This window comes from Musa acuminata, chromosome BXJ2-4 (genome assembly GCF_036884655.1).
Source record: "Musa acuminata AAA Group cultivar baxijiao chromosome BXJ2-4, Cavendish_Baxijiao_AAA, whole genome shotgun sequence".
Lineage (NCBI taxonomy): Eukaryota > Viridiplantae > Streptophyta > Magnoliopsida > Zingiberales > Musaceae > Musa > Musa acuminata.
In genome coordinates, this window is record NC_088341.1 from 19772653 (window position 1) to 19787460 (window position 14808).

The following is a 14808-nucleotide window of genomic DNA, read 5'->3' on the forward strand; positions in this document are numbered from 1 at the left end:
CCCGACCCGGAAACCTGACCTATCCCACCCAACCCGGCATGCAGAACATACATGTAGATCTTTAAGTATCTATGATTCCAAAACTCTTGAAATAACATATTTGCCCTGTCAAATTTTAAAATATAATATATATATATATATATCATAAATATCATTTATATATATAAATAAGTTGTCATGGATTTATATATTATCTTCAAATATTTAAATTCTACATATTCGTTACTCCATCCAATTAACTCATGCTAATCAAATAATTTTTTACATATAAAATAATAATTAATATTTTTAAAAGTTTTTGATTTTTTAAATACTATTTTTAATTAAAAAATCTATTACATTAAATGACTGTATTGTAAGAGGTCCTCCTCCGCAACCAAACCCGCACCTTTTTTCAGAACACCCTTATATACCCGACCGAGATTACCATTGACGTGAATGGCATTCGACGTGGGATCCACGGCATGGTTCACTGCTGAGCCACTAACCCGGCGGGTGAATTTAAATACCTTCACTTTATGTTCCGTTATGACGACTCTTCCTCCTATCCTCTCCGCAGCACTGTTTTGGTCGGAGACTCATGCGAACGCGTCCACAGGGTCGGGATCGGATCAAAGGCCACATTTCGATCGAACGGCTCGTCGCCGGCGTCGACGAGCTCGCCGATGGATTGTGCTTTGACACATGCGATTGCATGAGGGTCCGATCTTACGATCTCGTACGAGATTGGGGAGGCTTTTTGGGGATCGCCAATTCATCGCCATACACCTTCTTCATTGCCATCGTGACCACAACCGCCTGCTTCGTTGCTTTCCGACTCCCGCGGCCCTCCTCCTACCTCTTCTGTTAGGGTTAGGGTAATCGATCGGTCTCAGGTGCGATTTTTCTCTTCCTCCTCCTTTCTCCTCTCCCCTACTCCTCCCGCATCTTGATCGATGGTTTCGGGGTTCGGATCCCTGGTTAGGGTTTGATTCGATCGCCTTCGGTTCCTTCCCTAGAGGGTGATTTGGGCACAGGCTCCCGATTCGTTGCGGGGAAAGGGGCGGGGGATCTTGATCGCCGAGGAGGATGGCGATGCACGAGAGGAAGACGATCGATTTGGAGCAGGGATGGGAGTTCATGCAGAAGGGCATCACTAAACTGAAGAACATCTTGGAGGGGCTTCCGGAGTCGCAGTTCAGCTCGGAGGATTACATGATGCTCTACACGTACGTCACATCTTATCATCTCTGCTTCTTGATCTTCTAGTCTTCGAAAAAGGGTGTTTTTGTTGGTTACGGATTTGTTGCCCTCGCCGTTGGATCAGGACTATCTACAACATGTGCACCCAGAAACCCCCTCACGATTACTCGCAGCAGCTATATGACAAGTACAGGGAGTCGTTTGAGGAATACATCACGTCCATGGTGAGCACGATTCGTTTACCTGAGCACGATTCGTTTACCTCAGGTTGCATGCTTTGTCGACAAAAAAAGAAAATATTTGTGTCAATAGCAACCTGTTTTGTTATGTTACTAATCTTTCTGCACGATCAAGTAGAGACTGAAGCAGTATCTAAGTAGGCTGATTGGTTAAGTAGTTAGTTGCATGTCATTGATCTGTTTCTTGTTGCATCTGTTGTATAAAGTTATGGTTTTCAGCCTCAGAAGGACAAGCTTGACTTTTGATGACATAACTTGATGTGTCTCAAAATCGAGTCAAGCTTTGGGGCTTCATAGGGTGTGCTGAAATTTATATAGGTTTTGGGAGCCCAAACAATCTGATCCAAGTCTTGATCTTTAAACTGTTGGTTGTTTTGTGAAGGAGCATCTTCATTCTTCACTGCTGTTCAGCAGCTCATTTGATCAGTAATTATGTTTATCATTTACATGTTTCCACTTTCTCTAAGATGCAATAATAGAAAAAAATGATTTGTATAAAAGAAAAGAGAGAAATAAGTAGCATTCTATTGTTTATATGCAATACGAGTTTGATTATCATTTGGAAAGCCGGTATGCAGGAATAAAGGTTCAGATTTTTTATTAATGACAGGAGACCGAATTAACTTGCATCTTCGATAATCATTAAATTTCTATCATATAAAATCTGAAATTTCATTGGAGTACAAATTGTAGTTTAATCAAATGTTCTACTGTCTAAATGTTATAGAACTCTGTGATGGTATCAATGTTTTTATAATTTCATTAAAGCTTCCTTCTTTATTGGCTCAGGTATTGCCATCTTTGAGAGAGAAGCATGATGAATATATGTTGAGAGAGCTAGTCAAAAGATGGTTAAATCATAAAGTTATGGTCAGATGGCTTTCCCGGTTTTTTCATTATCTTGACCGATATTTTGTCGCACGGAGGTCACTTCCACCACTGAATGAAGTTGGGCTTACCTGCTTCCGTGATCTGGTACATTAACACCTTTTTTGCTGAATTGCTGCAATATGTAACATAAGATTGCATTTTCTCTATGATACAAGCATTTCACATGTAGTGAAATATATTGGAGACCTTATGGCAGTTTATTTTGACATGTATTCTCTTTTTTATAGGTTTATCAGGAGATTAAAGGCAAAGTTAAAGATGCTGTCATTTCTTTGGTAAGTTTGGCCTTTTTTCTGATGATTAATCATTTTCACCTGGCTACCTAGTTTTGACTGCAGTTGGTCTTTCAAACAGATTGACCAAGAGCGAGAGGGGGAACAAATTGATAGAGCTTTATTGAAGAATGTCTTGGACATTTTTGTTGAGATTGGGCTAGGTAACATGGAGTGTTACGAAAATGACTTCGAAGCAGATCTGCTTAAAGATACTGCAGCATATTATTCTAGGAAAGCTTCAAATTGGATTTTAGAAGATTCATGTCCAGATTACATGTTAAAGGTAATTCCCACTTAAATATGCATAATTATGTTTAATTATCCCACAGTGAGACATTTTGATGTCTTATCTGGCATTTTTTAGGCTGAGGAGTGCTTAAAGCGGGAAAAGGATAGGGTTGCTCATTACTTGCATTCAAGCAGTGAACAGAAGTTGTTGGAGGTATATCATTCTTGTCATAAGTTTCATCTCTAGCTGAAGTGATCAGTTATTTAAATATGTTTTTAAGTGTTAAAAAAGAAAGGATATCTTAAAAGTCTTGATACTTCGTGGACTTATTGTTACCAGTTAGGACTTAGGAGCTACGTGCACCAATCTTGAGTATTTGCAGCTGGATACTATTACTTGAGTAATTGAAATATCATCGTCAATTTTTTTTTATTTGTAGAAAGTGCAACATGAGTTGCTATTTGCATATGCAAGCCAACTTCTGGAAAAGGAACATTCTGGGTGCCATGCCTTACTTCGAGATGACAAGGTGCCTGTACCTATTTGTTGCATAAAAATAAGATTCTTCCTGTGGAATTAAATAAGATTTAACAGCTGTGCATCTGTTTTGCATTTTAGGTGGATGACCTCTCGCGTATGTATAGGCTCTTTTGCAGAATACCTCGTGGCCTAGATCCTGTTTCTCAAATATTTAAGCAGGTTTACCTCTGATTTTTAATTTGTGACTTTATGGAGCTCCAGTAAAATATTGACGGGTCTGTTTTCTGAATTATTACTCTGGTGCAGCATGTGACTTCTGAGGGTACAGCCTTGGTTAAACAAGCAGAGGATGCTGCAAGTAACAAGAAGGTAGTCTTCCATCGTCTTTTTTTTTTTTTCATTGCTTATCTCTGTATGTTGTAATCATTTTTATTTCTTTCTCATGGCAAAAACAAAATAATAAATTAGCTACTCAGTCCTTGTTATTCAAGTTCATGAATTCTGATCATGTTGCATAGTTCTTAACAGCATGGATTCAAACAGTGTGTCGGTACCATGATGAAGAACTGATATTGGACCATAAGGTCCAGTATCAGTTGGTATTATTTTTTGTTATTTTTTTGAGTGATACTGAGTTAACAGGTTGATATACCACCTAATATATCAATGCTAGACCAGTTTTATAGATTATTGAATAGGCACCGGTTCAAGATTTAAATCTTTGCTTAAATACTTAGCTTTGTAGTAACTGAGCAACTTGCTCTGAGCAAGAGCACCAAAAACTATGGTATGAGAGTTGAACCTACAATTTTTAGTTGTCTGTACTCTAGCATCATAATGTACTATTTCATATCACATTCATTTTGTTGTCTTAGGAGCAAATGAACATCTGCTGCAGTTTGTGTTGCAGAATTCATTATTCTCACCCGATGTTAGTTATATTGGTTTATGGCCTTCATCTGTAGCATATCTTGAGCTGATTTGCTATGTTTGCTTTTTCGTTTAGTTATTTCTGTTTTTTGCATATTTTGTGGTCCTTGTTTTAGCATCTTATTTGGATGCATATTGTATTAAGATTTTGACACTATAAATTATGCAGGCAGAAAAAAGGGATGTGGTTGGTCTGCAAGAACAGGTATATTGGGATGTTTTGACGTTTACTTTATCACAAGCTGATTGGTTAGAGTGTGGGCAGAGGTTTTGGTTATTTTCTGATGATCAGAAAGTAATACCTTTGGGTTTTCAGGTTTTTGTTAGAAAAGTTATTGAGCTGCATGACAAGTACTTGGCATATGTGAATGACTGCTTTCAGAATCACTCCCTTTTCCATAAGGTTTGGTTTATGATGCACCACTGGTCAAGTTATGTTCCTTTGCTTTGTGTAAGTTTTATTTGTCCCTTTTTAGGCACTGAAAGAGGCATTTGAGGTTTTCTGCAACAAGGGTGTTGCAGGCAGTTCAAGTGCTGAGTTGCTGGCTACCTTTTGTGATAATATTCTTAAGAAGGGCGGAAGTGAAAAACTCAGTGACGAAGCAATTGAGGAGACACTTGAGAAAGTAAATAACTTGTTTAATTATTTGTGTCTTTGCATCTTTCCTACCTCATGTTTACCTCTCCTATTCTTCCTCTCACTCATAAAGCCCTCCTTTCTCATCTCTACTGTGTTGTCTACTTTGGGATGCAGCCATTGAACAAATACTTATATTTGCAGGTTGTAAAGTTGCTTGCTTATATCAGTGACAAAGATCTGTTTGCCGAGTTTTATAGGTATATAGCCCAACCTATGCTGAGTTAGACAATCTTCAATTTTAGTTAATGTTTACATGACTGCAATATGTGCTGTCTTTTTCATCATTGTTCCGATTGTGAAATCAATGAGCAGGAAGAAGCTTGCTCGGAGGTTGCTGTTTGACAAAAGTGCTAATGATGACCATGAGAGGAGTATTTTGACAAAGCTAAAGCAGCAATGCGGAGGACAGTTTACCTCAAAGATGGAGGGCATGGTCTGTAGCATTATGTTGTTAGTTGGATACTAATTAGTGGTTTAATGTCTTGGATTTGGTTTTTCAGGTGACTGATCTAACTCTTGCCAGAGAGAACCAATCTAATTTTGAGGACTATCTGAACAGTAACCCTCATGCAAATCCGGGGATGGATCTAACTGTAACTGTTCTGACAACTGGTTTCTGGCCAAGTTACAAATCATTTGATCTCAACCTTCCTGCTGAAATGGTTTGGCAAACTGTTCTATTTTTTTTTCTTATCCTATGAAAATATAGAAATCATTTTGAAGAATAGTCATATTATGTCGTATCTTTGGGGATTCACTAGGCTGAGCAAACTCATTAATTAAAATCGATCTACTTTAACTAAAGGTCTTTTTTTTTCATGATAGTGCCTTAATTCTTTCTTACTCTGGACAGGTGCCTTAATATTTTTATTTGCATGGTGGTCCCTGAAGTCCTCCTTCACTGTGCATTTTGGTCCTCCAGTTTCTTCATTTACAAATTTAAGCAATGTAGTAGAAATATCTTTTGAGTAGCACCATCTTTTTGTTAACATAATATTATAACTTAGAAGCACATCTTTTATCCCAAAACTAATTATATTAACCAAATATAATCATTAATGATCCTCTGTAGATCTTGTAATTTTTTGGAAAAAAAGAGTTCGTCATCAAGATACTGATGGACCTGACCCTAATGTAAATTCATATTGATTAGTAGGAAATACTGTTGCAAGTATGCCCTTCCATCCTAATTGTTCCCCTTTACTCATTCATTGGTTGTAACAAATTTGTAGAATTATTCTTTTCCAACAACTTTCGTTCATTGTCTTTTGGAGGAGCATAATATATTTGATATTACTTATCAACAATCAAGAAGCTTCAGTTTTAAAGCAAGATGGAGAATATGAAAGGAAGAATCTCCAGGTCTTTGTTCTCTTAATTGTTTATTTTCGATCAAACCCAATAGTTTTTAGAGTTAGATCAGTCTTTCCGATGTCCTATCAGCTTGATAAGGTTTTGCTAAAGAAAATGGCGCTGGTATGCACAACAACACAAGATTGGGGGACTATCATGTAAATAAGAAGCGTTTAGGGATCTATATATATATAAGTTAGGCAATTATTTATTGTTTAATTGTTAAGCAAATGCTGATTATGATTTCTGCTTACAGGTTAAATGTGTAGAAGTGTTCAGAGAGTTTTATCAGACAAAAACCAAACATAGAAAGCTTACATGGATTTATTCTTTGGGGACATGTAACATCAATGGAAAGTTTGAACCCAAGACAATGGAGCTTATTGTGACGACTTATCAGGTATCTATTGGATAATATTTTATTGATGTTGGATTAACATGGATGCTGACAAGATTTATTCTTGTGTTTTATGTGTACAGGCTGCGACTCTGCTTCTATTCAATGCATCAGATAGATTGAGTTATTCAGAGATTGTCACTCAGCTTAATTTGACTGACGATGATGTAGTCAGATTGCTCCATTCCCTTTCTTGTGCCAAATATAAGATTCTTAATAAAGAGCCAAATACAAAATCCATTTCTCCAAACGACGTCTTTGAGTTCAATTCCAAATTCAGTGACAAAATGAGAAGGATCAAGGTCTCAACATAACTTCCCATTCAAAAGCGGCAGACAACTGTCCTTTGCTTAGCAACTTCGGCTGTTGCATCTGTTTTTCATATTCTTTGGATTCATCAGCTGTTCTTAACTGCAGATACCTCTCCCCCCAGTGGATGAGAAGAAGAAGGTAATAGAAGATGTTGACCAGGATCGAAGATATGCTATTGATGCCTCCATTGTGCGTATTATGAAAAGTCGTAAAGTTTTGGGCTATCAACAACTGGTGATGGAATGTGTTGAACAACTTGGTCGCATGTTCAAGGTACTCGGCTTCTTCATTTTGTTACAGCTAGTGAAACATATGAATATTTTATGGTCAATACGCTTTCAATTTTACAAGGCTTTTCATGCTTGTAATATCTATGTTAACTCTCTATTTTCGTCCGAGCTGATATATTGGGTTGACCCTAAACAATCAGTAGCTATAGCTTCTTGTTTCTGAGTGGTCTGTTGTTGACATAGCAGTGAAAGCTGTTCTGTTTGTGTGGTTATCTGCTGTTGACATTATGGTGAACTAATAATTGCAATGGCATAGTTTTACTAATTGTAACTGATTGGTGCCAGACCTTAAAAGGAATTTTGTTGATCATTTGTATAAATCTCTGAAATATATTTGATCACTTATCTATGCTGTCTTGATTTGTTAATTTTGCAGCCTGATTTCAAAGCCATTAAGAAACGAATGGAAGATCTGATCACCAGAGATTATTTAGAGCGTGATAAGGACAACCCAAATCTTTTCAGATACTTGGCCTAATTGATTAGATCTCTGGAGAATCGTACATGCTGTTCATCATTCAGGCTCCCATCTGCATCAACTGCTGAGGTAGTGAGCCTGTTGAAATCTGTTGCCACATAGGCTGGAGATTGATGACAAATTTTTGAGACTATGGGAGCATCTTTTTTGTATGTTCTTGAAACCAGAGCTGAAGTGCTTCATCAATTTCCACACCAAAGGAGAACACTTGGTAAGAAATTTTCTGCTGGAGTTGTGTGGGTAACGGGATTTGATATTGAAGTCACATCATCCCCCATCTTACCTTTAAATATTTTTTTCTTTTTTATTGTAGCATTACTTGATTTCATCTGGTATTGTGTGGTGTATTTTCTTTATCCTAAATGCTGCGAGCAACTGCCAAGTAAACAAGACCATGTCTTCAAAATTAATAATGATGTCTAAGACTCCCTCTTTAGTTGCCTAATGTGCATTTGTACATTTGATTGACTTCAACTTGCACTAGGCTATTACTTGGAATTGGGTTTTCTAACTTTTTTGGGTTGATAAAGGACATGTGCACAATATTGAGATGATAAATGACACCCTCAAGGTTGCTGATGGTTTAGTAGATGGCATTAGTTTGGCATCAAGTTTTAAGAGTTAACTGCTACTGGATATGAATTTCCTGGTTTTCATGCTATTTATATCGAACATGGTTCGAAAAAAAAGGAGCAATATATTTGCCACATGATCTAATATCCAGTTCATGAATTTAGTGGAAGATTAACAGTAGATTTCTGCGTCCTTTTTCACAAGGTGAGTGTAGAATGTTTGTTATTCTGCATCGCTTATCATTTTGTGGGGGTTCGATTGGATGGTTGAAAAAAATGTTGTTGATGAATTTTTTGAATCTTATAGATATGCTACTTTATATGAAGTATAAAGTTGCATACTGTTGATTTTGTTGTTCTCCAATGAACTTAATATAAATTAATGTTATTAATAAAATAATATGATAAAAAAAGTATATTTGTACTTTCTTTCTAGTCATAAATCGTCACCACTTTTTTCTTGCAGGTAATTAGACTTATTGTCTCATTGTGTTACAATATGGAATAAATTTTTCTTAGTGGCATATATTTTTTTATTTATGTTACTTATCAACCATCAACCCTCGTATCCCTGAAGCACAAATCATGACTGACCCAAAAACTCATCATGATTTAGTATCCAAACTATAAATTTATACACCCACAATTGTGAATAATATATGACTACACTTTTGTTATATGTGCATCAACCAGATATATTTCCTTCTTGTGAGTACATTTAAATATTTACACCCATGTGTGGAAGCAATAAGAAATTAGTATCCCCGAGTGTGTTGTTTCGAAGTAGGTTATCTGCTTCGATTCGGAAGCTGTACATCTTCACGTCCACTATGCATTCCAGCTGCCATGTTTCTCCTTTATCTTATGTACATGCGAGGTTCTTAATTGAATGTTACATTAATATGTATTCAATCGAACACTACTTTGAAATCGGTTTTTCTAGTTTTTCTATTCATGAACAAAATATTTCAAATGTTCTTGGTATTTTAAGTAATTATAAGGATTAATTTCATGTATCAAACTAATAGCAACGCATGACAAAGAACGTGATTATCGTACCTGATCCATCTCGATCTTCACCATCGATCGTGTGCCCAAAAATAGTCACCATAAGCACACAATTGAGGTTTAGAGGTGGCAGGTTGTGCGAGTAAAATAAAAGGAAAAACAAAAATAAGAAAAAAAGAGGACAGCAAGTGAGAGGAAGAAACAGAAGAGGAGATACAATATCATGTCGATTTAATGAAATGTTCTGTTTCAGTCATTTGTCGCTGTTCCAGTTGTTTCCTAATACTTTTTTGTTAAATATCATGATGGTTAATCATTCAGTTGTATCATTTTCTCGATTTTTTTGTTTATCTAATTAATAATTTCATATATTGGTTAGAGCCTGAATTCCCAAAAACAAAAAAACAAAACACATATCTTTGATCATTTTTGTTTGAAAATATCATTTTACCCCTATCTCCACGGATCCTGTTATCCTAGTTAGACATATGGACCTTGTTGGCTCCCATCAGACCCACACTTGTGCACCTAGCCATCGTTCTCATTCGTAGCATAAGCAATTGTTGGCCCTCCTTACCCTAACTTCTTCTCTATCTAGTTGAACTCATCCTTATGCTCCTTTCGTGTAGCATAAACAAAGAGGGTTGCGTGCGAGGAAGGAGGGGGCTACTATTATGGAGGCATAGATAAGTCCAACGGGATAGAAGGAAGGAAGTTAGGATAGCGAGGGCCAACGACCACTTATGCCAAGGGCAAGAATAGCAAGGGCAAATTCGATGGGGGCTAGTGAGGTTTATAGAGATAGGGTGTGTCTAATGAGAGCCAGTAGGGTCCGACGAAAGTGACGGAATTGGACGGAGGTGGTGTTCAACAAGGATAATATTATCATTAAAAAAAATATTTTGTGAAATTTTTTTAAAAAAAGTGGGACCCTAACTTTGAATTTATTGAAAATATAGATTTTTTTTCATGAATTCGCCTTTTATTAGATATATTTTTTAATAAACACATATGAAAACTAAAAAAGTATTCTTATTTTGATTTTATTGCTGATTTGCTGAAAGATACTTCATCAAGATTCTTCATATATGGATGCATAAGAAGAGATCATCAGGATCATATCATGGAAAAAAAACCTCATTGAGAACTCACACTAGGAGAAAAATTATGCAGTTTTATATTATATTCTCAATGATCTCCTTTTTTTATATTTATGTAAATAATTATTTATGACAATCGAATATTTATTTATTTTGTATTTTTTAACATAAATTCATTAAAGCGACAAATCCAATGTAGCTTTATTCTACAGCGCTATTTGCAAACGTTTCTTTGCTTCTTTAAACTCTAATATATTTTACCTTATTTTTTAACCAAAATTTGGATCATATTAATTGATTATTTAGATTTTATTACAGAATTTGTTCTTTTTTTTTTTGCTTGCAAATCCATATTTCTGTTTAACAAAATATTCTTGTTATCATTTAATTAGATTTCGATATATCATCAAATAATCTAAATACGAAGGAAAAAAACTAATGGGTAAGTTCATGCAAAAAAAAAAATCTCTATTTTTGAAAAATTCTCAGTTAGTAACTTTCAAAAATTATTGTGGAGTGTTTTTTTTTTTAATGATGTCATTACCCTTAATGTCTATCGCCTTAGTACTGTGGTTCTTGTCATACCCTGTCGACTTTTGTTAAACTCCTTTTTACCTCTACATATCCCTATTGGCCTCCATTGAACTTACCTCTTCTCACCTCGCTCTCATCGTTCTTGATTGCGATGCAAGTTTTGTTGGCCCCCACTTCTCACCTCCATTGAACATCTTTAGTCGTCTCTATTTATACTTATATTACTAGTTGTTATAGGAAAATCTCAGTGCAATATCATATGCGCAATAAAAAAACATAAAATAAAATATGAGATTTTCATAAAAAGGTTTCATCGTCGTGCGAAGATTGGTGCACAAAAATCTATAAACTAAAAACCACGCGTGAGATAGTTGTGTTATCTAGGGAGATCGTATATCCTTGAATTCCTACATATCTGTAGGAGAGGATGAAGGAGGTCAAGTGTCCTCCTCTCTAGCGATAGTCCACATGGTAGGGGCTATGAAAACGCTTCTCAAATTGCTATCCAAATCTCCACACCTACTATCTGAGGAGGAGAAGGAGAGAGGAGAATAGAAGGTGGCAATCAAGAAGCCAAGCCTATGACCTTTTAGTTCTCTTCTATTAATAGAAGCCCCCTATCAACTTAACCCTAATGGATCCTATCTTATTGGGTATTGGATCTCTATCCAACTATCCAAACCTTTTAGATTAGTGGATCTCTATCCAATAATCTCTCATTGGCTCTTATTGGTGCTAGTCATTGGTGTTCTACAAGCCAATCACGTGAGTGATGGGACATGTGACATCTAAATCTCCACACCTACTATCTGAGGAGGAGAAGGGAAGAGGAGAATAGGAGGTGGCAACCAAGAAGTCAAGCCACCTTTTGGTTCTCTTCTATTAATAGAAGACCCCTATCAACTTAACCCTAATGGATCCTACCCTATTCGGTATTGGATCTCTATCCAACTACCCAAACCTTTTAGATTAGTGGATCTCTATCCAATAATCTTTCATTGGCTCTTATTGGTGCTAGTCATAGGTGTCCTACAAGCCAATCACGTGAGTGATGGCACGTGTGACATGATACGCATTTTTTTTACTTATTATATTATTTGATATTTTATCACTTTATATATATATATATATATATATATATATATGTGCATGGATATATGTAATGAGAATCAGATCATGATAAGATCATGATAATGAGATCGATTCACTTTTAAACACAGATCCCAAATAATCCTACTAATGACACATATGACATGATACACATTCTTTTTTCTTATTATATTATTTGAGATTTTATCACTTTATATTGCTTGTTGCATATATATATTGTTATGTCCATGGATCTGTACAATGGGAATCAGATTATGATGAGATCATGATAATGAGACCGATTCACCTTTAAACATAATCTCTAAATAATTTTGGTCAAAGGTTACTCGAGAGGGACATCGAGATAATCGGACAAATTGATATATTGTATACCCGTTTATATGATGGAGGTAGCTGATCTCATAGTTGCTCGTGTGGGGATACTAGGGCTACAATGCAAGTGCTCATTGGAGAATGAGTTTACTAATTGATCTGCTTACAAAATGCTGGATGGTTAATGATACCTCATTATCAGACAATGATTCTGTTGTCCCAATGGTATACTTGGTCCATAGGCTTGAGATACCAAGAATGTCCTGTGTGAGTACTCCACTCTTTGATATCAGACTTATAGGTTTGGAAGTTTCAAATCTAGCATAACCGGTCATCGTGAGTAGCAATCAACCTTACGAGGGCTATTGAGTATCGATAGAGCAAGAACTAATAGGAGGAATATCCCAGATGTTCTTGCTCAAACAAATCCCTAGCTAGGGTCATTCGGATTGAGAGAGAAAGAGTTCTCTGGGAAAATCTAATTAGAGCGAGACTCGAGTAGAAACCATATGGGTCTGATAGTAACATGCCTGATATACGATCTCAAGGGTATTAAATGGACGAGGAACTATAGATACATGGTAACTGAGGATAAATAGGTTTAAAGGATTGGATTCCTCAATATCGTCTAGGGGCTATAACGTAGTGGCCTAGTACGTTCGCAATTGATGAGTCGAGTGAATTATTATGAATATAATAATTCATTGAGCCAAAAGGAGTTCTGATAAGTATGACTCATGGCCAGCTTGATATTAGGCCTAGAGGGTTACACAAATATGGTAGGCATTGCCACAAGTAGAGGTTCTGATATAAGATATCCATCATAGCCCATATCTTATTAGATATCCAATAAGCCCCTGAATTATTGGATCCTATGAATGAGATCCAATAAGAGATAATGAGAGAATATTGGATAGAGATTCACTAATCTAGGAGACTTGGGTAGTTGGATGGAGATCCAATACCCAATATGACAGGATCCATTAGGGTTAAGTTGATAGGGGGCCTCTATAAATAGGAGGGAACCAAAGACCTATGGGCCAGAGGCCTTTTGGTTGCCACCTCATATTCTCCTCTCCCATTCTCCTCCTCAAATAGTAGGCGTGGAGATTTAGGCAATGATTTGAGGAGCGTATATTACGCTCTACTGTGTGGATCACCGCTAGAGAGGAGGACGCTTGACATCCTTCATCCTCTCCTACAGATCTGTAGGATTCAAGCATATATCATCTCCCTAGCTAACATAAATATTTCACACGTGGTTTTAAGTTTCATGGGTTTTTGTGCACTAATCTTTACACAATGACGAACACATTTTTTTAGAAAATTTGAGGATTTTTATTTTCTGCTCTTCCGCTGCACATGTGATGTCGCCCCTAGATTTCCCTACAGTGGTATCATATTCAGGTTGTTCATGTGAAAGATTGATTTTAAACTGTGTGTGTTATATTTTAGAAAGATTTTGATGTCAAAATCATTGACACAAAAGCGAGAAAGGGCAGCAACTATTGCTATCCTTGCAAATGGCAGCCTTGCTACCATCTGCGTGCATGCAGCCGCCTATAGCGGTGGCGCCCGCAAGTAGGCGGCATGGTGCCCATGCATGCAATTGTTGCTACACCCAGTTGCAACTGTAGGCAGAGCTGTCTACGTGCAGGCACTGCGCTTGCAACCACACGAGTGGTACCTGCGGGCGACACCCACAGCGATGCCCGTAGGGGTGCACGCTCGCGTGGGCAGCACCGCTTAAGGGCGATTGTAGTGCCGCTTATGAGTGGTGCGCCCATGGGCAAAACTGCCCCAAGAGCGCCCGCCCGCGAGGGTAGCACTACCTACGAGCAAAACCGCTCGGGGGGTAGCAGTTTTGCTCGCAATGGTAGTGCAACCCGCAGGCAAAACCACCCATAAGCGAGTCGCCCACTAGTAGAGGTGACACCACCTAGCATAGTGACCGTCGCCCATGGAGTGGCAACGGCTGTAACATAAGAAAGGCAAGGAAAGGGGATTAGGGGTTTTTTAGGAAAAATATTGTTTTGCCCCTATGAATTTTAGAAATTTTATAGTTTGTCCTTTCTGTCTAAATTACCTAAATACCCCACAAAATTCAAAAAATTCCTTACATGTCTTGAATTTCAAAAAAAAATTTAGTTAATTAAAAGATTTAATTAATTATTATTATTATTTATCTAATAGTCCTATATAGTGATATGTACATGTGATGTATAATTTTGACGGATGATCATTATTATTATTGGGGCTTGTGAGCCTCTATTTTTTTCATTTATTATCGGGCCTATATGCCTATGATTAAGTTATAATCACACAAGGAGGCGCATCGAGAGTGTGGAAGCTATAGCAGGACCCACAAGGCCGAGATGGATGATCGTGATGCATGGAGATATATCGAGATGCTGACGAAATCAACGGAACTAACGAGGATGAGATAGATGATCACATGGCATGAAGATGTACCGCT

At 37.0% G+C, this 14808-nt stretch overlaps 1 protein-coding gene across 2 annotated transcripts; it reads left to right on the top strand.

Annotated features, from left to right (window-relative positions):
* The first annotated feature begins 639 nt into the window (after nt 1-639).
* LOC135610113 (cullin-1) lies at nt 640-8141 on the top strand. Of its 2 annotated transcripts, none has more exons than XM_065104170.1 (20): nt 640-875; nt 999-1208; nt 1307-1406; nt 2211-2396; nt 2540-2587; nt 2667-2870; nt 2952-3029; nt 3256-3345; nt 3435-3515; nt 3603-3665; nt 4396-4431; nt 4543-4629; nt 4703-4852; nt 5008-5063; nt 5179-5299; nt 5367-5528; nt 6476-6619; nt 6700-6918; nt 7034-7201; nt 7595-8141. In XM_065104170.1, exons 2-20 carry the CDS (start codon nt 1069-1071, stop codon nt 7694-7696), a joined length of 2235 nt encoding a protein of 744 aa, XP_064960242.1. In that variant the 5' UTR covers nt 640-875; nt 999-1068; the 3' UTR covers nt 7697-8141. The 2 variants fall into 2 exon arrangements, with proteins under 2 accessions (XP_064960242.1, XP_064960241.1); XM_065104169.1 differs by having other exon boundaries at nt 641-875; nt 965-1208.
* Nucleotides 8142-14808: the final 6667 nt, after the last annotated feature.